Genomic DNA, 27,116 nt, shown 5'->3' with positions numbered 1-27,116 from the left:
ATTTGCTCTGCTTAGGAGTTAGGATTGTCTTCTACAAAGAAGTCTCATATATATAGCTAAGACTAATATTTGTAACCAAGTTTCTTGTATGAGATATGATGCTTTAAAAATATTGTTACAGCAAAGATCTCAGCCAAAAGCATGGCCAGGAGTGATAGCGGGTAAAGAGTTATCAGTCCCCCTGCCTTGTTTCTTGAATTTTTCTGTGAAAATTCTGAGGCTTTGCTTTTACAAGCAATTTTGTGTACAACATTTCAGTAATATTTCTGTTAGAATTGAGTGGAATTTCTTTACTGGGATACTCTTGAATGAAATACTGAACAAAAAAGGGACATTCACTCCAAAATATCCTTTGCGTTTCTAAGTAATCCCTTTTGAAGATTAAAAGTATGCCAAATCTGCAAACAAAGCTGAGAAACTAGGAAATAATGTTCATTGTTCTGAAATCTGAGCTCAGTGTCACTTATGAGTACATAAGAACATGCTGCTAATTGAAAAGGTTTTTTTGGAAAATGTAGAAAATTGTAAATAAAAACTTTTATGTTCGCGCAGTTCGTTTTGCAAAGCAAGTTATTAAAAGTAATTTTTATAATGCTTCAATCTAAGAGCAAACCTTTGTTTTTCCTTCAGATGAATGTCTGCAGACTACGTTTGACAGTACCACCTGATGAAGTTTCACAGCCTGAACAGGGAGCAAAAGAACCTGAAAGAAAGAAACATGTAAGTTTTAGCAATCACAGTTAAATGCTCTACAAACAAGGAGTAAATATTGGCATCCGTGGAAGCTGATTTTAGTTGTTTTGGTAATTTGGTTCATCTTGCAAGACTGAAGAGCATGTGAATGCTGAGCAAGTCAGCTGTAAACTTTGAGCCTGAACTCTGGTGTTGTGGACAGCAAAACTTCATACAAACTGGAAAGATATAGTGGTAGATAAACAGCTCAGGGATTGACAGTGATGTGTGACTAAAGTATTTTTAGAACTTGATTATTTATATTTATATACTGGATTGCTATAAGCAGCATTGTCTTTCATTAAGCCAAGTCTCAATCCTCACCTGAAGTGGGGAATTTGACGTTTCATGTAGGCTTAAGTGTGCAAGAAATGAGGCTGTACTGTGTGTGTGAGGTGGACAGCCTGAGACTTGGATGTTTTTCTGCGTTAGCTGATTTTGTGGCCACTAGATTGTAATAATTAACTGTGTACAGAAAGTGTTTAGTTGTAGTAATCACTGTATTTTTACCCACCACTTAGAGTTCTGTCAGTTTGTATCTGATTGTAGAAATCACCACTCTAGCTGAAACATATGGGCCCTTTGCCCTAAGAGTAATAGAAGTTTGTTTTTGAGGAGGACAGGTATTGACTCATGGCTTACTCATTTTACTGTGCTGGGTAGTATAATAATGAGAAATAAGTGTCAGTGAGTAGCGCTTCTTGGTCACTTCCTTGTGTAACTTCTTTTTCTCTGCCAGATGCTGTATTTAGTGAGACTGTACACTTTTAGAAAGTGTGTGTATATATATATTTATATATATATACTGTATACTGTACAGTGTATATGAAAATTTCTTCAGAACTGGTTGGGCTCTGATTGTTCAGTGTCTTGGCAATTAAAATACAAACAAACCACATGAATAATTGTTTCACTTACCTTTGTTTTACATTTTTTGCATAATTCAAAAAAAAAGACACTCAACATGAAGCAGCTGCCAAAAAAAGAATCACTGAACATGAATTGTTTTTACGTCATGCTTCCAAAACAAGACAGGAATTTATTACCTGTAGATTTGTCTTGTCTATGTACTATATTGCTTTGTATATTTGTGTTAGTTACACAGTAACTTACAGTGCACACAAGTTTCTTGACTAGTCATACTCTGATAGTTCTATCTTCAAGCTTCAAGAAGCCAAACCAAAATCAACAAAAAGTCCACACCAAATAAGAGCAGTGATCAGATATCTCTGCTGATCCACCCATGTTCAGCTCACTCAGTGTTAATGAAATTCCTTACATCACATTGAGACTAAGAAATTTTACAAATGTTAGATCATTCTCATATTCTTCTTTTGGAGATAATGCTAATAGAGAGAAATTAGAGAGGTGCTCACCTTTCTGCCTTACACTTTGCAACTTAATGTCAGAACACACAGCTTCACCAAGAACCAAATGCAACAGCAGGACTTGGAACTTAGAGTTCTGTGCTGTCATTAATGTTGGGTGCAAAGAAAAGCATTTGGAAAAAATATTTTTAATATTTAAGTGCAACAACTGTTGACTTACACAAAATAAACTACAAGGGTAACCAGAGGGTTTGTGCAGTGTTTGCTGAAGAGTTGCAGCAGTTTGGGTGATCTGAGCTCAGCTGCTTGAGTGTCTTCTCTTTGGGCATACAAGAAATGAGGGAGGAGAGCACAGACCTTGCCGTGTCAAAGGAAATGCCAGAAAACTATAAATACACCATGGCGTGACATTTAGTTGTAATCTTCTCTTTCTAATCTTTCATTAGAAGGAGGTGATTTTGAGCTGCCCTAATGTGACATTGCCGTAGCTTGCTGGTTCTTTCTGTATTTTCTGTGTTCTCTTGAACTGAATACTATTATAAAGTGTAGCAGCTGCAAAATCAGCTGTACAGGAGCTCTTGCTAGTGCTGCACCTGCCATCACCTTGCTTTGGAGCTCACTGTCAGTTCAGAAGTGATGCTTTACTGGTTATGTCAATAAATGTTAACAGCTTTTTTCATTGCAGCCCAAGTTTAGCAGAAAATATAAGCTGCATTTCATTAAATCTATATCAGTGCATGTTTCTAGATTGATTGATTTATTGCTATTTGGATATGAAATAAAAATGAGCCAGTGTAAAAAATAGAACAAAGTGGCAGAGGTGGGCAGTTTTGTTAAAACAAAATAACTGTAGGCATTAAGGGCAGGAGGATGGCCTCTGCCTGTCTTTTGTTAAGGATAGTACCCACTCAGGTGGTAACTCCAGAAACTGAAGGGGGGAGCTTGTGCTGCGTCTGGCTAAATGTCTGTATTCCTGTCTAGTCTGTGGTGCCTTGAAAGTAACATGTGAGAACACAAGTCCAAGTTGGTTGGGTGATTTCCTTTTTATTGGCAAAAAGCTAAATATCTGAATTGTTAGCACTTCAGGCTGAGAGTGTCTGGAACTGCTATAATTTTGTTCCATTGCTCCTGTTACTGATAGGCAATAGATGCAAGTAGGACGAGGCTGTTTACTTCGCCATGAGGTACAAAGAATTATTGTGCTCGTCAGATCATATGCAATATCTGTGTGTTCTGAAGCCTGCCTTGTCCTGCATAATAAAATGCTACTGAACGATAGTATTGTCTCTGTTCAGGCTTGGGCTTATTTTTATCAATCAGTCAGTCCCTTTCTTCACTGTCATGGCTAAATTTGGAAGTGTCAATGGAAGCTGCAGATAGAAATTTGAAGGCAGAATATTGTGGTATATACAGAGATTTTTTCTTTTTTTCCTTTAAGTCTGTTGAAAAGAGAATGAAAATGAGATAATGCTTTATAAATTTGTCTTACTTCACTGGTTTTGTGGCTTTCAGTAGTGTTTGCACAGCATTTAGTCCTAACCTTTAACCAATGCTTAGGCTTTGTGTATCCTCAAACCCTTTAAATTACATTTTAAAATTATTCACATCCTAGAGATGAAATCCTTATTGTTTCCTGTGCAGAAATACAAAAGCAGAATACACATTTTTCCCCCAGCAACAATGTAGGCTGCACAGAAGCCAGAAGGGGAATTTTCTCCAGTGTATAATGCAGAGAATCAAGAGAAACTCGTGTCAGACCTGGATCAAGGAACAGGAGTGTGATGAATATGAGGCTGTTGTGCACTTTGAATCTAGGACGGTGCCTATTTTCTCTGCTGATGTGTGGCTGCCAGCCCACTCCCACCGGCATAGCAGGAGTTGTGACATAACAAATGTGGTTCACCTGCTACAGGTGGCTGTTGTTACTGTTTCTCAGCCTCTCCAGCACTAATTCTGTTTTTTATGTGCTATTTAAGCTACTCTCTATTAAAACCAGCACTAGGTGAAAACCACATCAATAATTCCACTGGTAGCTACCTCTGTCTTATCTTACTTCCTTAATGCATAAACAGTAGCATTACAAAAACAGTTTTATTTGATGTGGCACCTAAACTCTACAATATTTCAAAGAGCATAAAAGTGGAAATGTGTTAAGTGATGCTTCTTATTTTGTGTAATGAGTTTAAGAACACTTGTGTCTATTGCCACATTATAATAATTTTATATACAAAATATCTCTAAATGCAGTGTGAATTTCATAGGCTGTAGGGGAATATGAAGAAATATAGCTGCCTTTTGCAAGAGCAGGTATCTTTGCTTGGTGAACTCAATAAATATGCCATTTTACTGGACAGGAATTAAGCAACCTAAGTAACAATGAGAATGTTTTTGTGTTTTATACAAATAGTGAGCACACAAAGGGCAGCTGGCTATTTCAGAATTGTCTGAAATGTGACAATTGAGGAAAAGATAAAGCCTCACTTAACTGATTTGGTTGTAGATTAAGAACTGTTAGTGCTGGTAAAGAGATTACAAGAAGATCCCAGTTCAGCAAAATTGCAACGCCATATGTGTAATAATTCTGAAATTGTGCTAATCATTAAATCAAATGCCCCTTTTCCTTAAAATAACTCTTGCTACCAAACTTTCGACAAAGTATGAAACGTATTTGACAGACCTTCATTTAAAAAAAAACTAATGGAAATGGATTCAGAGATAAGTCACTCCTTAGTGTTATTTACATAATGCTGATGAACCGTGGGCAGTATGAAAAGCAGCTCACAAATCACATTCAAATATGAGTTTGTACTTGTTTCAGAGTTTATACTGCCTTCAGATGTTGCTTGCACTACTTACTTGAACAGATATAAACAGGATGCATGGCAATTATTAAGACTTTTGCAACCTCGGGGTGTCGGCATCTGTATTAAATATTTATTAAGTAAACAGTCTGCCTTTCTTTAGGGTATGTTGTGTGATCATACCAACTGCAACATGACTGTAGCTACAGCTTAGATGAAGCACGTTCCTGGAAGCTGCCTTCGTGTACATCAGCATAATGTGTTATTGTAATTGTGATTAACTTGAATTGTCATATAACTGACTATAGCCACAAAGAAATATTCATGAGCTTCTTAAGGTTAGCCAGCCTCTTCAGATAAGGGGTTTCAAGAACATTTTGCAGCAACAAATTGAACTTGGAAAAGTTATTGTTCCAGTGCTGGAAGTGCATAGAGAGCTGGGGAGTGAAAAAAAATGTTCTAGACTTGGCTGACATTTTGACCTTAAATCAATGATTGTCTAATCTAAAGAAACCTTCCACCTTCACCTACTCTTCTGGTTAATTTTGTAGTATTTACTTATTCCGTTATCATCACTGAGACACCTCAGAAAGGAGAGGGGTGAGAATCTTGTCAGAAAATTTAATTATGAGAGTGCGTATGTATGGCAGACAGAGCAACACAATAAGTAGTAAAAGCAGTATCCTGTATTGTAAGTAGCACATGGCAGAACTGGAACTCTCAACAGATTATGGAGATTCTTTTTATCTTCTGAAAGAGAAGTGACAATGAAATCTTGGGAGGCCTGTGCAAATATAGATGACAGGCAGTTGTGTCATCATTGCTGGAGAAGTGTGACCAGCCTGGCTTTATGCATACTTATGACGCTCATTATGTGCCTATTATGATGTAAATTTAAATCTGTTCATCTGTGAAGTATTTAAGTGTCATGGATGATTGATTCTCTTGCTGCAAACGTAGTGGTCTGAATCTATCTTCCTTAGCTAGAGAGGGAAGACTATTTTGAAGGATTCCTTAGAAATGTGTTTGTAATGTTCTAAAAATAAGGAACTTGATCATAATCTTCATACAGAATTCTGCGAACAGAACTTTAAACAATTCTGCTAATGTTTCAGAGGCACTAAGGATCTTAATAGTTGCTAGTATTCAGCTGTTCACCTCATAAAATATGAATTAGAGTGGGTAAAGCTTATGGATTTATGAATTCAGTGTCTGGGGCCTTAGTAACCTCTAAACAATCAAAGCGATTATTCATCTTGTTATCTGGAAGATGGAAACTTGTGTTTAATCCTTTCATCCAGATGCAGGGGAGGAGCTGAAATGAAACAACCAAAGCAACTGTACAACCCTGGAAGTAAACAGATACAGAAGTTTTGAGTCATATCCCCATCTACTTCCTGTATTTATTATCAAATAATCAGGTGTGGGATTTTTGTCTATATGCATGTAAAGAGAAGAGAAAAGTAACAAATAATAATTATGTAACTTTTGGTTATCAGGATACAAAGCCCTGCATACAGTGTTTTCAACATGCAAAATAGTATCTGGTATAGATAGGGCTCGTTGACCAGTATTTTTCTATTAACTGGTTGAAACTGTTTTTATCAGGTCTCTACTCCAGGACTGTTCCCGTCCCAGCCCCATGTGCACACGGAGCTTCAGCAAAATGTTTTGTTTTTTTTTTTCAAGACTGTGTCTTCCTAACTTTACATTCAAAATAATTGTTCATTTCAGGTTCTCAATTTGCAGATATACAAAGTTAATTTAGATTTTTTTTCTTCTCATTTTAAAAGTCATAATGTGGATGTCTGTCTGAGCTAATTACTCAAATTCGTTGTAATCAGGAATATAAATTAGTACTTCTGGAATCTGATTCACTTCAGATAATTGCTGCAGTAGTATATTTCTCTGGGTTTAAGGGAGGCCAGGTGAGTAGTCACTGTGGGTGGCTACATCTGACCTTGCAGATATTTATATATTGAGGGAAGTGATTCCTACTGTTTGCATAAATATTTTTCTTACAAGTCATATTGACGAGATGATTAAGTGGAGTCTGTTGCAAAGGGCACCTTAAAATAAGACATAAGTTTATTACAAATATGTTTCTACAAATTTCTGCAGATTACTAGAATGTCAAACACAAGCACTTTAAAGCTGCTACTTTACTTTCCTATCAAGAACTCCTATAGTGCTTTGTAACACGGAGACACTCACGTGAATGCTGTTTCATAGCATTGCTTTGGCTCCTATAACATCAGTTCTACATGTTTTATAAGATAATCACAGACTGAAATGGATCTTTGATTGTTTTGGAGGTGTTTAGCCTGAAATGAAAACTAAAATCATAGATTGTTCATCTACAAGATAAAATGATATTTTCTGAACTCTCTTGTAGAGCTTTGAAGTTTCAGTTTCATTTTCTTCTGAGAACTGACAAATATTTAGACTAAACTTGTGAATTTTGATGTTTTGCACAGCATGGACTTTGCAAAGGGCAGGGTGGAGGAATTCTTGTGTTTGCAAGAATTTAAAAGGAAACTGTGAGAGCCAACAGTCCTCCAGAAGAATGCAGAGAAGTACCATATAAGCCAGAAGAACTTTCTCTCTCACATGTCCTTGTACTAATTCCATCCATTGCTCTTGGCTGTACACATTCCATTTCCATTACAGCTAGTGGAAAACTGACATCTAAACTGATTATAAACTAATCATTGATCATCCCAAAATACTAATGTTGACAATTAGGCCCCCAGGCATTTGGGATCTAGTGTTCTTAGGTACTGCTGTGATTTCACTATTGTTGCTTGTTGTATGTTACTGCCTTTATTTAATTTTTAAATTATTCTAGAACTTGCTTGAACATAAATTATGATTTGTTTTTAAGGAGCTCTACCATGTACCAAATGGCGTGTCTCCAGGGAAGCTCTCTCATGGAATGGTGTATGGCGTTGTGCACCGGACTGACAACAACCATAAGAGAGAAATGGTGGTTTATGGCTGGTCAGCTGATCAGCTGAAAGAGGAGATGAATTACATTAAAGAAGTGAGTTATGCTTTCACCTTCAGAATTCAACAGATATCCCTTCCATATATTTCTGTAGAGCTGCAAGTGTACATGAGATGACTGATATCACACCAAATAACCCCAAATTTGAATAGAGAACCCACTCTGAAGCTAATGGTTTGCCTTGTTATTTCTTGAGTTAAAAAAAATTAAGTTCCTATAAGTTACGTGGTTGAAGCTCACATCCTCTGTGCCAGATGATACTCCATAATGCTTAGTGACTGGGGGGGGGGGGGATGCAGCTGGACAAGCAAGCTGCCTAACTGATCTTGAGGTTCCCGTCCTGAAAGCCTTCATAATTGCAAATGTTATGCAGGATAAACTTTGTAAGCAGACACCTGAAAGGATAAACTCTGTCTTATCTTCTGCTTCCCCCTCCTCCATCACAGTTTTGGAAAGGCTTCCAAATTAGGTTATATAGTAAAATCACTTGGGTATGTTTTGGGGCAGCCTTAAAATAGTCAGCCTAATAAGATGACTTTGTACTACTTTCTTTGTGCATGTTCATTTAGCATAATTGGCAGAAACTGTACTGAAAGAAAAAAAATGAATTTCTGATGCTGCTCATTTTTGTGCTTGAGACTCATCATCTCTTTGCCTGTCTGTCCTTGTCTCTCAGGCCTTGGCAATAACCTTCTAATTAGCCCGGAGTGAATAATTTGACCTCTTTCCATCTTCCTTTGCCACCCAGGAAGCTATTGGTCAATGGTTATCATCTTACAGTGATTCAAGTGCAGGAGAACTGTGTTGATATATAAGGGAGGAACGGTGCATCAGGCCAGCAGTCTAAGAGACTGTAATTATGTGTGCTCTTAGCTTCTGCCTGGTCTCCAGCTATCAGCACTTGTTCTTCTCCATTATTACTCACAGATTTCAAGCTCCTGTTGTTTAACACTCTCCAGTACCTGCACTTGCCATTTAGGGTATGTTGCTACTGCTCTGCAGGCAAGGAATGTGAGCTGCTGTTTTCCTGCCTGTGTAGTTTATCTGAAGTGCTGTCAGGGAATGAATGAATTGGTACACAGCACACTGCAGCTCCTTAGGCTGCACTGCTTCTGGTGCCTGATTCAGGTTGCTTGAACTGGGAGCATATCCCTGCACTTCTCTGTTCTTTGTTGGCTTATGGCAGAGTGGGAAATGTCAGTCCAGACTGCCTTGCACTGGGTCTCAGCTACCAATTTGTTCAGGAAAAAAAAAAAAAAAAAGGTAAAACCTTTGAAGAAATGAAGGCTGTGAATCAGCTATGCTAGCTGTGAACTTTGGCCTCCCAGATATGTTTCATCTGTAAAAGCAGAGCCCTCAGCTTGTGCCACATGTATGCTGACTTAGCCCAGAAATGAAAGGCCATGTTCTGAACTGCTGATTCTTCTTTTTCCAGTACTGATGTCAAACTTGCACCTTGCAAGTGTGTGTGTGGGCAGGTGCATGTATGTGGGTAGAGACAGGATGGGGAGTGCTTCCTTCAGAAATACAGGAACCAGCTTCCTTCCATGTTTTTCATCCTAAAGGAAACATGCAGTCTAGGGTAGGCTTGGACCAGTCCTTGTGCAGGTTTGGTGGCCAGTGCCCTCTTTCTAGGACTGCAAATAGTGCAAAGCTCTCAGAAACTTCCCCCTTTAAATGCTTTCCCCTTGTTCCTTCCTAAGCCCCACTTCAACTATCCAGACGCAAGGTAAGCTGACTGCCCTAGATAACCTACAACCAGTGTGTGTTCAGCTGAGACGAGGGGAAGAAAAAGAATTCGAACTACATAGCTGGAAGATAAACTATATGCAAACATTTAACGAGTGATTACAATGTGTGCTCTTGAGAAAATTCAGTTCTTTGCATGTTTCTCAATGGCATGCAAACCCAAGCTGGCTTCTAACATACTTTTTTTTTTTCCCTTTTTTTCTTTTCCTTTTTCCTTTACTATTTTATTTTTTTAGAATAGCGGAGTATGATTTACCCCCATAGTTATTAAACAAAATCAGACTGGGTACTCTATTCATCAGATTTGTAATTACAATGGTAAAGTTATGCTAACATACTGTTTAGCTAGATACAAACCTAAAAGTCCAAATTCAGTGAAGCTAAAGGGTTTATTTTTCAGAGGACACTTAGTGAAAATTTCATCAAATGCTGTAATAGAATAATATATATGAAATCCATATGTGGAAGCTGTTCTTAGAAAGAAAACATTGTATGTTCAAGTTAATTTTAATTCCTTTAGTAAACAAAATAGGTTAGTCTTCTGGAAAATTTAATTGAACTTTGTTATTTAAATGATTAAATTACTAGTGTTCCAAGTGTACAGAGAATTTTAGAATTGCCCAGATTTTTCTTTAGTTCATCTCTATGTGGACAGCTCTGAAGACTTGTCTTAGGAGTAAACCACTGTTGACAAAAAGTTTGATTAATAATGGGCAATTCTAAAAGCAACACTAAAGAATACAGAAACAAAATACTTTGTCCCGGTGTAAACAGTGTCATCAGTAAGTCTGGTTGATAAAGGCATGTGATTTTTCTAATACCAGGTGAGAGCAACTCTGGAAAAAGTAAGAAAGAAAATGTATGGGGAGTATGATGAAATGAAACGAAAAATACAGCAGCTTACGAATGAACTAAAAGTAAGTATGCGTTCACTTGTAGGGAAAGCATATGACAATAACTGTCCCCGTAGCATCTATTTAACTTTTCCCTCCAGGAAGGTAAAGTAGGACAAGGAGGGATGCTTTTGTATATGGAAGTAGTTGCCTGATTATTGGAAATGAGAGATAATCTTGATAGCATTGCCTGGGTGTGTGTTCATTCTAGACAATCTGGGAACTATTGGAGATGTTTGTAGTGGTCAGCTGCCACATGAAATGAAAAAAATATTGATGATATAATTAGGAGTAACCATTGCAACTTAAAGTTGTACTTTCAACAGACTGCTCTGTTTTACTGACTGTAATGTTCAAATATGATAATAAAAGAAGTAGCAGTATTCTTTAATGCAAGACAGTCCTAAAATGACTTACCTTGTGGTTCTTAATGGAACCTTTTGGTGGTCATTTGATGAACTCTCTTTGTGCTTTTTCAGTAAGAGCGGCAGCAGTCTGTAGAAATACCATTCATCTTAAACTGAGTTCTTTGGTCCAACAGATCACTGAAAACCTGCTGTGGATTTTATATTTGGTATTGTTATTCACAGCTTTGGTTCAGAGGAAGCTTTGATAATTAAATATATTCTAACTTCAAGGATTTGGGACTCTGACTTGTGCCTTTCTTACCTCCTCATTTGGAGACTGTCAGTTCACTGTGTGCTTTATTAATATATAAATATCAGAACAAAATTCTGTGTCAAGTAGTATAAAAATAAAATAATTTTTAAAAAGTCAATCCCAATTTGAGAGGAAGAAGAACTGAACTTTTATGAAATGGATTAAATTGTCTTTGTGATGCTGATGATATGCAGCCCCCATCCAGAGCCATGTAGGCAAACGCTGGCTCAGATGCAGCTTTGCCTTCTCTCTGGCTGATCCTTACTGAATAGCAATGATGATATTCTATGCTTCTAGGTCCTCCACTTCACCATTAGAAATCCCTTCACGAGTCTGAAAATCTCTCATAGTAGTTTCTGACCACCTCTGACAGAATCTCTAATTCTAAAGCAAACAAACAGTTTATGAAGGATTCTTTCTGACTTCAATGGCACACTGCGACATCCCCCCTCACACACACACATACTTTCTTAATAATTGAGAGTGCCGGAAAAAAGCACAGGTGTTCTTCTATAATAAGATATGTTTTTTAAAATTTGTTTGCTTTTATTTGTTTTCTACATGACTGCCACCTTTCATGCTGTTTGAGGATCCTATTTAAAATCCTTTCTATACTCTTAGCTTCAGCTTTGAATCGCTATGCTTTTGTTTCCCCATCAATTTCCAGGACTACTTTTTGTTCATTAAGTTAGTTTGAAGTTTGTACTTCAAATACTCTACCTTGGGCAGTAGGTTTCTTCACACAAGTTCCTATCTTGTAACTTTTAATTTATCTAAAGCATTTCTGTTTTCATTTGTTTTTAACTGAGCACACATTTGTATAGAATTAGCAGTAACTACATAGCTTCTGCTCCCTGGGCTGACCTAATCTATTTATAACTTTGTTACTAAACACTAATTGATCTTCGTATTGATCACTGGTGCTCTTATGCTTTAACAAGAAATGCATCTGTCTGGTCCATGACTTAAATCCAAGTTGGGCTGGTTACCTTTAGTAAAAATTTTCTTCTTTATTACTGAATGGTTCCTGATCATTTGCACAGTTTGATTTTCTGTCACCTCTTAAATGGTGTCATTTTATGCTTTTATTTCCTCAAGTTTTTAAGCATGCAAGTATGTGTATGTGTGTGCACAACAAAAGAAGACAGATCTTCACACAACATAGTTCTCTGCTGATTTTTCCTGTCTGCTTGGTATTGCTTCATCCTTTGGTCTCTTGATGTTACTTCTTTACGTCCTCAGTTAGACACTTCCTTCTCAATTAAGACTATCCTTCCATTCACCCAAACCTTTCTAGATTTCTTCATTTCTTGCATTCTTCTGATTTTCACCAGCAGCCTTCCCACTCCGTGTATCTAAGCTTTCAGAACAGACATTTGTCAAATGTCCTCTTGTCCTTTCAGAAAAGGTTTTACGCTGATTACTGTTCAATGGCAGACAGACACTTTCCCTTTATTTCTGTTAGCATATTTGAATTATATATTTTGTTTGCTTGCTTTTGAGGTACAGGGATGTGGTTTGGGGCCTATATATTTTAAGCATCCTAGTACTGTGAAAATTAGCCATGGGATCTATCTATTCTGTAGGTCCCTTTGAGAGAATAGGTAAACTTGATCATTATTCTTTATAAAACTTCTTTTTTTTTCCTGCTCAGGTGACAAATGCTCATCAGGAATCCTTAGAGAATCATGTGCGAGTGCAGGCTGCAGCCTTAGATAGCTTTAGTGAAATGAACAGCTCCTTGACATCAGCATCAATAGACTTGCAGGTACATTTTAACAGCTGTTTCACAGCTGACAACTTCCTTTTCTGACATGGATTTAAAAGCGCGTGTTAAACATGAATAACAAAAATAGTTTCTAACACTAAACAAGCCCATAAAGTATTGTCTTGGATATCTGAGGCAGCTGATTTGTGAAACTAAGGAAAAAAAAATACAGCAACTATATTGTAACAAATATTAAAAGACTGTACAATCAGGATACTGATCTGCTGCAGACCAATGCCACTAGTCGTGTATCTACAAAATATCTTAAGGTAAATATGTGATTTGTTCTGTGTTGTGCAAAACAGAGCACCTCCTGGCTCCTACCTTTGCTATTTAATAGAAATGGAAGTGGCATGTGTGGATGCTAACACCTGTGAGGCTTTACATACTTGTGAAATTTTGGGGGTGGGAGATTGTGGGGATGTATTTTCTGTTTTAAAGAATTCCAAATTCCCGTGTATCTAAACTCAAAATATTCCTGTGTTCTTTTATGTCATAGTTTTTTCTCACTTCAGTGTATTTTATATGTAAGGCCCTTGGAGAGAAGAAAGGAAGATTACTGGGAGTAATATTTGTACTTAAATGTATCCGTATTCCTTCCTCTTTTTGTAGTGCTGCAGGACTTGATTTCAATGTGTTCCTCATGGAAACACCCTCTAGCAAACCAAATACAACAAAAAACAGAATTTAAAATGTTAAAACTTGCAAAACTATTCACATGACATTGAGAAATCAGGATTCCCTTAAATGTTTGGTTGGGTTTCTTTTCCTTTTTTTTTTTTTTCTTTTCTTTTTTTTTTTTTTTCCCTGTTTTACACTTTCTTGACTATGTTATGTTAGCTCACTGAATTATTTGTGAATCTTAATGTGTGTTTTGCCTTTTTCTTTCAGAAAACTTTAGTGGATGTTACTTTGGAGAATACTGATATAAGGGAACAAATAAGGAATTTAAAACACACACATGAGCAATCTATGGAAAAGCTGAGAGAGAAGCAAAAACAACTGGAAACAGCACAAATTGAAAATCAGTTACTGAAATTAAAGGTGCAGTATATAACTCCCCTGAAAATATTGCATAGTAAGAGCATTAGGAGTATATTAAATGAATTCCTTAGCTCTATTTGTAAAGGATTATTCATCCATCATTCCTTGCCCATTCCCTAGAGCTATTGCATTCCTGTGAGCTAATTCTGTTTTGATAACAAAGAATCTCAGCTGGCAACAGTCAGACTCCTCATAACATGGGATTACTATCTGGGCATGCTGGCAGGTGGAAGTTCAGACTGTTTAGTAGTAATCAATGTCCATTGATGTAAGTGAAGAGATTTTATAACTTTGTATGGCGCCATAAGAATGTCTTGATGTTGAGTTTGTTTACCTGGTATCATCACATTTTTAATAGGTAATCTCCCAAGTTTTTTGACCATACAGTCAGCCAATAAGTACTTTAACCTTTTTTGGGAAAACGTCTAAGCTATTTATTTCAGAGAAATACAGAGGAATAAATGCAAAATATAGCTTTATATGTCAGAAAGCTTGCCCATTTTCTTCCCTCATCTCCTTGTCTGCCAAATGTGTTCCTTTAATCTCCTTTAAATGAAAGAAAAGCACCTCTTCTGTTATCCTTTTCCTCTCTGATTTACTCATGTCTAATTTGTTCAGAGAAGGTGTTTCTTTTTGGCTCTCTGGTGACCTGCATTTATGCTAAATGATGAATGGTTAATAACATTAGTTTATTTCAACCTACAATTCATTTTCTAGTTTCCTTTAATAATGAAGCTTTAGAGGCTTCATTATTCTATATATAATATATATATATATATATATATATATATACTACTTATAAGTAGTCCCTCTCAAAAAGTGCAAATTACTACCTCTGTCCCTGTTTCTGTTTGAGTGAGGTGCTCAGGGGGAAACTGCAGTACAAGTGGAATCCGTCAGAGCTTAGTCCCTTTGCAAGGGATGAAATATGCTGTTATCCTACAGGGCAGTAGGACACTTGTTCCTACCATGCAAGATAAACTCGAGGGTTTAATAAACACTTCAGTCCTTGAAATGAAGGACAAAATAAAAAAAATACAAAAACCCCACACAAACAAAACCTTGAAATCAGAACCAGGTATTTTGTAGTTGTGTGATCAGTAGGGAACACTTTATTCTTCTCCCTGCTGTAGCTTCCGCAGCATTTTAGTATGACTTCTGACTTATAGCATCTCTGGTAAGAGAACTAAGTTCTGAATAAGCTGTTCTACTGTGCTTTTACTGCAGTTTACCATAGTATAAATGGATTTAAGCTGCAGATGTCCTATCTAGTGTTTAATCACTGAGGGTGTGTTTTAGTGACTGTTTTGAACCACCCTAAGAGGGAAATCCTGTCTCTGAATTGCCATTCTTGCCCTCTTCCTTGTTGCAGTAGTAGAGTTGCTCGTCCTGTGGTTAAAAATTAACCATATCCAACCCTTGGGTCTATTGATTTTCAGTCTGGCTTATTCTCTGATGAGCTTTCCTCCATGTTCACCGTTTCTTGTGCTTGCACAAAGAGCAGTACATGAAAAAGTGAGAGAGTGCAAACGTGTCTTCTGGTTAACAGCACACAAATTAGATTCAGCTTAAGGTAATCACTGCTTTAAGAGCTCATGGTCATCTAGAAATAGGAGCAAAGTCTATTCTCTCTAAAATACACTTCTGTAAAACGGCAGCAATCTCCAAGTGACTTTGATACTGTTATGGAAGGGCTCAGTAAAGAGTCATGATGTGGTCCCGGAGAAGCAATGGTTGGTTAAATTTAGGCACCGTGAAACTTTATGAAATAGTAACCTGCACAAATTTGGATTAATTCTACATTGGCAGTGTTGTAAATGATCCTGACACAAATGAAAATCTGCTTCAATTATGTCAAATTTATAGCAAGATAGAGCTGAAATTCAAGGTGTTAGTTTCATATCATGCAAGTTTCATTTCTCCTGCAGACATCTGTGCTCTTTTGACTGATGGGTCAACTCTAACTTTCATCCTTCTCCCTGTTGTAGGTGGAATCATCACAAGAAGCCAATGCCGAAGTCATGAGAGAGATGACAAGAAAACTGTATAGTCAGTATGAGGAAAAATTGAGAGAAGAGGAGCAGAAACATAAAGCTGAAAAGGAAATCCTCCTAGTATGTATATTTGGTCTGTAAAAGTGGTGCTCAGCTTTGGTGTCATTTCTCACTCGCCTAACAGTCCTGAGTGTGCATATGCTTCTTTCTCTGTGACTAGCCAAACCACCATTACAAAGTTTTTGAAGCTATTGGGGTTGTAAGGCTGAGAAAAAAGGTGTGTTCAAACAGCAGCAGTAATGATAATATAGGCTTCAACATTTGAAATTAAGTATTTTGGCTTTTTTTTTTTTTTTTTTTTTCCCCCCACTGCGCTCTAGTTAGACAGTAACTCTTCTGGTCTCCTTGTCTCAGTCCACTCAAAAGTAAAACCCTTTTATGAACACTTTGTCATGTTTTTCTACGTGCTAAAGACAGGTGACTGAGATTGAAGGTAGATTCCCTAGCCTGTTTCTATTCTTATTGCTCTATATGTGAGGAAAGTACGCAGCTGAACAGGATAAAAGCCATCAGTTGGTGTAGCGTAGTTTCTCATGCTGTTACTTCATTGCATGCTCAGAAGGGAGAACAAATGTCTAAGAAATGTTTTTTTTTTCTCACACTTTCATAGTGATACTTTATGATACTTCTGTGCTTCAGAATGCCCCAGTTATTTTGTTCTATACATGTATGGGATCACAACTCTTCCAGATTTCTGGGGAAGTGTAGTGAAAAGCTTTGAGCTTTGCTTCTAAACAGCTGTCCTGGTTGTACTGCTTAATTTTATTAACATACTGTATGTTCTCCTGACTGTTAATGTTCTTACATGAAGGAGGAAACCAATCGGCTTCTGAAGGCTATAGAGGAGTCAAATAAGAAGATGCAGATTACAGAAACAAGTATACAGGAGAAAGACCAGAGAATTGGTGAGCTGGATCGGTTGATTGAACGCATGGAAGAGGTATGAGAGTTAGTCATATTTAAAGACAATGCAGAAGTACCTGAAGGGAATTTTATTTATGTTTTAGTTGTCTGTTGCTCAGTACCCTACTCAGTGATTTACCACTTCTGTTATTGCATCCATATAAATAAGTGCACCTGGATTATCAAGGAGTCACTGTGACTGTTTCTTCTACTGTTTTGATGATTACAGTCAGAACAGCTTTATGCCATAAACCATCATTTAAAAAAACTGTTTTGTTCTTCCTGCAGTGTACGTGTTCCCAAGCCTAATGAATTAATCACAAATGACCCAAAAGCTCATAGAAATGTTGTTGGTAGGGCCACTAAAATGTATTTTAGTGAGATATAGACCTTGTTGTTAAACTATTTATAGTTCTCATTTCAATTGCATCTCCAAATTTCTCCTCAATTGAATGCAATGCTAAACTGAAGGCTTCAAACCAAAAGGTTCTGAATTTTCTTCGTGGATACGTAGCAGCCACTTCATTTTTCCATGTAGATTTCTAACTGATTTTGATAATGTCTCCAGAATATTTTGGGAAGGGAAGAAAACATTGAGTAAAGTGCTTTTCAATCTAAAATCTAGCTTCTTCCTTTTCTGACAGTATTAAAAAAATATTTCTCACCCTAGATCAATAATCCCTTCTAAAATGTAATTAAGAATTGTTTCTTTGATAGCCTTTTAAAATCTTTGAAAGCAGAAATGCTTTGAGACATTTATCTCTTACTATACTGGCAGCACTACCATAAAAATAGTTTCAGCAGTTTTGCGTTGTTTCTTTTTATTTCTCACCCTTCCTTTTCTTCTATGGATTTTGCTCCAGGACAAAATCTACAGTAGTACTGACATGATTATTATTCTAATGCATTATTATGTCTGTGAGTATCACTGTAGCTTTTCCTGCCTGGTATTTTTTAGCTCAGTCGCATCTGTTGGACCTTCTCAAGTATCTGAAACTGCTTTATATATCCTCTGTCTCTGGCAGTTACAGTGAAATTTTTTCTTCGTTTTCTGGAATCATTCACTGAACTAAGAAGGAATGTTATTGATTAATCCTTACACTGTATAGTGTCACACTAAAAGGGATAAGAGCAGCCGTTTTAAAAGCCTTCAGTACTCCAGAATGTACTTTGGTGTCTCTCATTTAATTAAATAGCAGGCATCTCATTATCTTTAGAGATCTGAGTCTTGCTATCTAGAATACAGAAACAGAGAATGTACTGGGAAATTCTAGTAAGTAAAGAGAATGTAATCTTCTGTTTTACAAGTGAAATGTTTTTTCATCATCTCCGGTGTAGACTTCAGTATAGTAAATATTTGCTACTGCTGAGGAATGTATTTTTAATAGCCAGTCTTGTTGACTTAACTGGTTAGTCTGATGTGCATTTACATTGAGCCTCTTTTGTCTAACGCTTACAAGTCTTGTTAGTAGAATTAAAGATTACTCCGAGGAATCATGTCAGCTTAACAGGCCACTTTAGCAGCTCCGCTGACTTCATCTGCGCTACAGCCTATCACTTATAAGTATTAAGCGATGGATAAAGGATTGTTATACTGTTCTTGCAGTACGGATGAGTTTCTTTCCTATAGTCATTTAATTTGCTCTCATCTACTTGATATTTGCAGAGTAAAACTGAATGGCTCTGTTAAATTCCCATTAAGCTGGATAGCAGATTCCTCTATTAATTTATGTTCACTGAGTTCCCAAGTTCTCACAGATCTTCACAAGCATTTTGTTTGTGGATGCCTGAAAAAGGACATTTTGGAGGGGAGAAACACAGGAATAGCTTGTATTTCTGCTTTGAACTGAGAAATCTTTTTGGTCAGAGAACATGGAGAAAATGACAGTTACATAGTTAAAGATTGTGACGATTCATCTCTTCATTCAAATATGTCGGTTTCAAGTATCACTGTACATCTTCAAATGGGTGATCGAAAAGTCTGATCTTATTTTGGTGGATAGCTGGAATTTGATTTTATTATTTAATTCTGTGGTCCTCAGATATAGGAGATGCATGAATCCTCTGTAACATCTGTTCATTTGTTTAATTACTTTCTCTTTTCATTTCACAAGTGGTCTTTTGAATTGCTGTGAAATATGCTTAGTGAAGTCTTTACATTTTGACATATGGAAAACTGAGGGAGGATATTGCATTTCTTGTTTAGGAACGTCACCAGCTGCAAAAACAACTGGAACTAAATGAAATACAACTATCCGGAGCAAAATCTGAGAGCAACTCTGACAGTGAGAGGTGAGATATGTCTTGTCTGGAGAGGATTAATTTTTGCAACAAATCACTTCCATACACTTGTCTTGAAAAGTTGTTTGCAAACATGCAGAATACATTTTATGTACAACATAAGATATTTAATGGATTGCATTTTTCTTAAATCTGCATTCCCAAATTCATTGTAGCATAATACTAACTACAGACACTCTGGTCATCACCCTCTAGACTGTCCAATATAGTTCTAAAAGAAAATATATCCTGTATCAATATTAAGCTACAGGTTAAAATAAGCTGTAGGATAAAAAAAAGTTCATCTTGGATAAGATGAACTCATGAAGAGAGCAAGAGTTTTGCATCTGGCTGCCAACTTATCTTTTGTATAAAAGAACAGGGAATATTGTTGAAGTTTGGAGGAGCGGCTCTACAAATGTGTGGAACATATGCACATGATCAAAATGAAGGTGAGGAAAAAATCTGCTTTGTAGTGCAGATTTAGGTTAGTCCAGAAATAGGTTGTGAAGTTATTTGAGAAAACTGAGAGTGATGTTGTTGGCAGCGAGGCATCTGTGAATGGTTATTCTGGAAAGCATGAGGCAAAGAAGGATGAGCTAATGGTGTGGTGGCACCTGGCTGTGCTGCTTCTGTCCAAGGGTGGCATGTGCATCCACTGCTACTTCTTTGAGACTGGAGACCACAAGAAGGCAAAATAAAGTTTAATACAAAGCCAGAATTATAGTTTCAAGAGAAATCTATCCAGCACCATGGTAGCATAACTACCACTGGAGTGAGAACTGTATCTGTCACTCTCAAATGTTTATATGAAATGCTATATGAAGCACAAACACAGGAAGAACTTCCATCCCAGAGCACCTTATTGCCTAAGTGCATTGATCTGTGACCTCCTTGTTGGTTTCAGGGAAATAATGGCTTTTCATGTCAGTCTGTTAAAATAACATTTTAAAGTGTATGGATGTTCCATGCAGCAATAGAATATGGAGATGAAAAATTATTGCCTTTTTTCCTTTACCACTGTGTAACTGATACCCTTCCCACTTCAGTGAATCTCGCTCTGCTCATTCAGCAAGAAAAGTTATGCTGCAGTAAAAAGGGTCAAGGAAAGACAAGAATTTGTGCAGTGCAGAGTGAGCAAGCATACGCTCACAGTCTATGCAATGCATCAATGAATCTGTATTCTTAAGAACAGACCTCATCATAAGTTTTTTTTACCTGCGTGTAACCACCATGATACTTGATCTCCACCTGAGGAATGTTATCTATTCTGTTTCTCTATTACTCGTAGTATGTTAATTTGGAATCTTTTAATGAGGCAAGATGTGTGTTACAGTTGCAATCAAAATGAAAACTGCGGCTTTGTGAGACCTTAGCACGCATGACTAAAAAACTTGCAGCGATGCCTTGATTTTTCAGTCCTTGCCCAAGTGCTGCAGTTACAGTTCCAGAGTACTGTTAACAGAAGCTTTTTATGGAGGGGAAACAGCATACAATTCAGACATTCAATAGAATCATGTCATGCAGTTTGCCATCTGCTGCTTTTCCTTAAAGCGATTGTTCTGTTTGCAGCTTCAGCAGTTTCTTCTGCTGTGCACAGAGCAAGATTAAAAAGTTCTTTTTGTGTTTGATTCCCCTCCTCTGCTTCTCAATTCTGTCCTAAACCTAGGAGTACAGAAGCTTATTTTGCAAGCCACAAATTGCTCTTATTTAGGAATTTTAAGAACTGTCTATTCAGATAAAAATGGAGGAGGTCATGGCCAACATGCCAGTAATATCTTAAATATTCCCTCCTGTTTCAGCTTTTGGTAGGAGTTTGAAGGATGTTCTATTTTCTGTGCCAAATGGCTTTGAAGAAAAACAGAATCTCTCTACAGGGCCATAGATACAAACTTAAAAAATCCATGGTGACTCTTGCTGACTGTTGATGACTTATTTCTACTCCAGTTAGTTTTCTGCTACTGTTGGCAACTATACCAAATACTCGCTTAGTAGCTGCCCCGTAGCAGGAGAGCACTTAAAAGGACAGCTACAGATGTGCCTCCTTGGATTCTATTTAGTTTATATTTCCAAAAGATTTGCAGGCAATTATAGGCCAGGATAAATGTGTCTTTCAGGTGATAAAGATCTAGTTGTCTAAATGTCTTTTACTTCAAGGAAAAACAGATGTCTCAAGAAGATGAGCTTTTTTTATAATACTTAGCTGTCAGCACTTTGGGCTATGAGTAACTGTGCCAGAATGCCAGAGAAAGGTGAGTGAACTTGGGTGGAGACAGCTACTTAGACTATGAGACTACCATTAAAATGTACTTTAGACAAATAAAATACACATCTGCCAGTGGATTTTGACTTGCCTTCTGCTGGACCTGATCTTCTTGATTTGTGGTGAGATTGTGGCAGTTTGTTCTTGTTTTGCTTGTGCTGCATACCTTCTCATTTATATGTTTAACTCTTCCATCTTTTGCTAGGTCGCAGCATTTGGAGGAGGTAGCAGCTAGCCTAAGGGAGAGAATAAAGCATCTGGATGATATGGTCCACTGCCAACAGAAGAAAGTTAAGCACATGGTTGAGGAGGTGAGAACCAGTAAAACAACGTATTTTGAGTCTTCTAGGAATACTGATTTTTTTTTGGTACATAATCCAGAGAGAGCTGTGTTCTGTGTGCAGTTTCTTTATGCCACCTTACTTACAAATGCAGTGAGTTAAACACCTGGAACTAGTGAAGCAGAAAGGCACAATAAAAGCAGATTAACCCCATGGCTTTTGGTTATATACTTTAGGATGACTTGATTTCTGGAACTCTGTGTCAGTCCATGAAGTAAACATACCATATACAACTTAATTTGAAGCATTCAGATCAGTTAAGGGTCTTCTTCTGATATGTGAGTAGAAGGCAGACAGGCAGCAGTATTATGCTCAGCCTTGCTACTTCACAGAGTAGAGGCATTCATGAAATATCTTTTTTTTTTTTTTTGTCTTTGGACTTCACATTTCCACAAAATCAAATTTCTAATTCTAATCTAAGGCATTCACAATGTGCTGCTAGAGATTATCTGATCAGACATGGAGTCTTTCTGTTTTTATCAAGATGTTATTATATATACCTCTGTCTATTTAATATTTGCCTATATTTTTCTTGGTTTTATGCTGGTTACAAGACTGACGGAGTTCTGATGTATGATCAGATGTGTGATACTAAGAGATCCTGTTTTACATACAATGAGTAGAAAAGAAGTGGGATGGAAAATTGTATCTAGTTCAGCTTGCTGGTTTTATTATTCTCAAGCATCGCAGCAAGTGGTCGTTATACTGAAATATTTATTAAGGAAAATAATCTAATAATCTAAACTACCTACTTACAGCATTACTGGAACAATTATTATCCTGGAGTCTGCTTTATATCTCAGTAAGCTAACCACCACATTATGAAGTTGTTTATTTTTCTCCTAATTTAAAACACTAGAGAACCTGACAATTTGTGGTATAGGTGGAAATCCGGATAATTCTATTAATGCTGCATTACATTACTTCTAAGTATATTCTAAACTACTCTGTGTAACCAGACCTCTAGTGGGCTGTATTGGTATAGCTAATAGTTTCAATTCCATTGCGTGTTTTGGCACGTATATGCCAAAAACATGTATAAAGCTTCAGCCAAAAATAGTTATATCACAAACGCCAGTTTTAATTGGTAGGTTTAGCATTCTGAATCCTTGTAACATGTATTTACTGGCACGTTCATCTACACAGAAAGCTCTTCAAGATCTTTTTTGTCATCCTATTTAAAGAGTAGAATGTTAGGTGACTAACTCACTACTTACTTGTCAAATATATCTACTCTATCTGATTCCTGACTACCTGCTTTTCAGAATCAATTAAATGATCCTTTATTGCTATGTAGTCCCAAAGAACATATTTTTTACTCTCTCTGTTGTATGTTTTAGTTTTTCTTTTAATACAGTTTACTTGAGAGCTGCATGAATGCTTGCAACTGCATTGTGATTAGAGAACTAAGTAAAGATTTTTGGAGCAGATATTTGATCATGTCAGGTGGTGCCAAATAAAGGAGGCACTTGGTGTTTTTAGTTTGGTGGTGTCTGTGGTGTGTGTTTGTACTGTGTTTCAGTAAATATCTACCATATTACTGGCATGCTGCTTTAATTAAAGGCTCAAAAATAGCAGCTATAAGTGGGTGCAGAGAGTTATAGTTGACAACCATCCGGAAGATAAGCGCTGCAGATGTGCGTGTGCTTTGAAAAACAGCTTCCCATGCATGTGGTATTTTTTATACTTTTGTGGATACTTCTTAAGAGGTAGAATGTTGAAAGAGAATGCTGTCTGGAGACACTCTTTGGAGATCAGTTTAAACTAGTGAGCAGTAGCACTAAGACAGCAACATTACAAAATCTCTGCTATCTGAGACCTAGAAAATGTGTTCATCAGAGTATATTTGAACACATATCTTCTCTGCATTACATTTAATGAAATGCAGAATGTAGTGGCTACCAAGGTCCAGAAAAACGTCACACAATTCTGCCATGTATCTTCTTATTGAAATACTTTCATGGCTGGTATCTATACAATAAGGTTTATGAGAATGTTATAACAATCAATTATAAACAATTTAAATAATATAATTGAGAAATAATGACCTGAGATCTGGGGAAGCATGATTTCTGAAACACTTCATTTTTTGTTGTTGTTGCATAGGAACAGACTGAGCACAGGCTAACTTGTTAATCCAGAATAGAAATGGAAAGAAAGAAAATAGTCAGAATTATCAGCAGTACTTTTCCTAGAAGCTGAAAGAAAGGATACTCTATGAACTAGCAAGAAAAATGGCTAAGTACTTACTTGACTGCAGGATGAGCACATCACTTAGTAATCAGTTTTTTAGTATTCATCTTGGTATATTCAGCTCTAGCTCCGAAGTGTAAATGGGGATTTATTCTTTCAGTGTAAACTACAACGGATTTGTGCTGTTAGCATCTCCAATTTAGAGAAAGTGCAGCTACAGAAAGGAGCACCCTTTCAAAGGGGTGCTGAGCAAACAAAATCTGCTGCTTCAGATTCACACAGAGAACTGTCAGAAAAAGTACTGAGACAAATCTGATGGCTGAAAAATCACAAAACAGATTGCTATTCAGTCCTTTTTAGGGAGAGATGATGGACCAAGTGCAATTGATTAATGAGAGGCTTTCTGTAAAAGAAGAGCAAGCAGTCTGAGAGGGAGTGGGAAAAAAAAGCTTTAGTAGTGGAGTTTTTAGATGCAGCAGGCAGCTCTAACCCCTTCATTGCTCTTCTGATGGCATTTAAAATGTGCTGGAAGGCTGTAGTCAGTCCTAATCTAGGTGTGCAGGAAAGGAGACACTGACAGAAAAGCATTTCTTTCATACCTAGTACAGGAGTTCATTTCCAAAGGAGCCGTCATACTAGTACTCTGAATACAGTAGTTATGCAACCTGCCTTTGGTGGAACTGAGCCCAGGCAGAGGACAGTCACGGTTCAGTGTACTTATGCTCCTTAGCCAAGAAATGGTTTGCTTCTGATTTTTCTCTCTGAAAACAAATCCTTCCATCTCAGGCATTAAAAGAAACCTCTTCAATTTGACCTAGACAGTCTAGTCATAAATTAAGCAGGAGCATGGAAAACAACTTTGAGAAGAAAATAGAAGATAAAGAGAGGAAGGAAAAAAAAAAAAAGCAACAAAAATACAAAACTAAGATCACTTACACAACTGTTTTTCATCCTCATGGGGATCTTCTGCTGTGAGAACCAAGATGAGAACCTATTAGAGCAAGAGCTGATCTGAAAGTTATCCAGCATTGGCTTGAAGCCTGATACTCTCATTGGACAGAAACTGCAAAAGATTTAAGGCTGATGGGTTTTTCCCTGTGTTGAACTTGTTTGTTAAATAAATGTTTGTTCCCAGCTTAGTGCAGATTTTAGGTGGAGTATTGGCAGCTGAAAGTGCAGGACTTGCATTTGACAGGTGTGCAGAAACCCAGCTCTTATCTCTTCCTATCTGTATTTATGGCTGGGTAGAGAGAGGCTTTCAAAGGTAGCCCAAGAAAATGGCACTTCTATCAGAGGCAGAATTTGCAGGGAGAGTTTCAGTATGGAAGCTGGAAGGATGCACACTTCAGACCCTTCCACTAAGGAGTCTTCAGCGCAGAGACTATTCTAGGCCAGCAGATGCAGCAGGCACAAGGAGCACTATGGGAAAGCAAGGGAAGGTGCAACCACATTTTTTTTTAAGACCAGAAATAGTTCAGTGAGAGAGGTGATAGCTTGCTCTATTCAGTTATCTATCCTATATGGTCAATAAGTTTATCCAATCTGTGCCAATGTAGGAAATAGGAGGGAGTTTAGTTTAAGATAATAAAGCTAAAAATCTTCAAATGAAATGTAAAATTGAAATAGGCAACAAAGGCATTTATTGACACTATCTCCATTTCAAACCTGGTGAGATTAGGAGATCTTTTGACTTGATATCTGTGCATATGAAATCGAAATGGATTGCAGTTTCATGCCACAGAATGCTTACTTTATGTGTAATATTATTACATTGTTAAGAAGAGGAGAGGGGAGAAAATAAGTGTTTAGATTTGTAAGCAATGTGAATGGATTGATGCAGATATAGGGAGCTGTTCTGGAGGGGGCAGAAAAGAGAGGAGGATAGTTGATTCCATGGCACAAAATTATCTACAGAACTCAGATTTCACATGGAATTCCCTAACTACTGAATTGAACTGTCTCTAGGTGATGGCCCATGAGCTGTTCTCCAGCTTTAGTCTCAGATTCGTTGGATAATAAAGGGTGACCAAACACCAGAGGGAAGCCGTATCCTGTTCTGTTGTGGAAGGTACTTGCGTGAAAGGACGAAGTACTAATGAGCAAATGATGTTTTATGTTGCACAAATGAAGAATAAAGAAGAAATTTTCCCACTAGAGACTTAATAACCATCTGAAAACTTCTCTGTCAAGAACTCCAAACTGAGAAATAGCTGACTTTAATATGGAAGTACAGTTTTAATTTTAGGTCAAGTAAAGGAAGCCACACAGAAGGATGAGAAGATGGAATTATCAGCCACAGACAGATGCCAGATTGTTATCAACTAAAATCTGCTCTGTATACTACATATATTAAAACCAAAATAACAAAGACAAAAGGAAAAAAAACAAAACAAAAACACAAGAACAAATGCAGAAAGCCACCTTGGGAGCCTGGAAGAAGAAATATATGGCAGAACATAAATAATACCCCCTCCGTGCCCTGCTTTGTTTGGCACATTTCAGTGGACCTGAGCAATGCAATACATTGCTTGACTACTGGCAAAAGAAGAAGCATGACTGTGTTTTGGTGAGACTGTTTATATCTGCATACCACTAGTGCTTTCAGTTAGGAACTGCCTGTCCAAATCATTAATTAGGAGACATGCATTACTGAAGTAGTTCCTAAATAGTTGGGTTGAAGGTGTGGGTGTTTATAGTCCATTATAACATCTTGGCCCTGTGGGCCTACTTCAGCAATAGATGCACACTAAAGACTGCTGTGATAAATGGCTGACTAGTTTAGGACAATGCAATAATTTGGATCAATCAGTTGTTACTTCTTTATATAAAATACGAGCTTTAAAATAGCAAGAAGTATTGAGGGGTCACACAGTATAACTAAGGAGAATTTTTTTCTTGAAAAGGCGCTCATTCCTATTTGCTGTATTATGTTTCCCGAATGCTACTGAATACTACTCCCTGAATTCCCTAATACTACTTCAGTTCCAGTGAAATTTTGGAATCATGAGAAAAATCTCGCTTTCCGTATACAGCAGCTGTCTCTGAGAATTCAGGCTGATGTTTCAATGTCTTGTCTGTCTTGTTTTATATAATGTACTAT

The 27,116-nt window shown here is 37.2% G+C and overlaps 1 protein-coding gene across 4 annotated transcripts in view; it reads left to right on the top strand.

Moving 5' to 3' along the window:
- Window positions 1–27,116, top strand: part of LOC107318520 (myocardial zonula adherens protein-like) — a 65,816-nt gene that overhangs the window by 23,710 nt on the left and 14,990 nt on the right. For all 4 annotated transcript variants that reach the window (XM_015872436.2, XM_015872435.1, XM_015872434.2 and 1 more), the window contains 9 exons: window positions 631–720; window positions 7,746–7,904; window positions 10,442–10,534; window positions 12,825–12,938; window positions 13,830–13,982; window positions 15,971–16,096; window positions 16,848–16,976; window positions 19,146–19,231; window positions 21,688–21,793. In XM_015872436.2, coding sequence (XP_015727922.1) covers window positions 631–720; window positions 7,746–7,904; window positions 10,442–10,534; window positions 12,825–12,938; window positions 13,830–13,982; window positions 15,971–16,096; window positions 16,848–16,976; window positions 19,146–19,231; window positions 21,688–21,793 — 1,056 coding nt within the window. The remainder of the gene's footprint in view (window positions 1–630; window positions 721–7,745; window positions 7,905–10,441; window positions 10,535–12,824; window positions 12,939–13,829; window positions 13,983–15,970; window positions 16,097–16,847; window positions 16,977–19,145; window positions 19,232–21,687; window positions 21,794–27,116) is intronic.

This window comes from Coturnix japonica, chromosome 10 (genome assembly GCF_001577835.2).
Source record: "Coturnix japonica isolate 7356 chromosome 10, Coturnix japonica 2.1, whole genome shotgun sequence".
In the NCBI taxonomy this organism is placed as follows: domain Eukaryota; kingdom Metazoa; phylum Chordata; class Aves; order Galliformes; family Phasianidae; genus Coturnix; species Coturnix japonica.
Note: the sequence above shows the minus strand (reverse complement) of the source record. Positions and strands in the feature narration are given on the sequence as shown.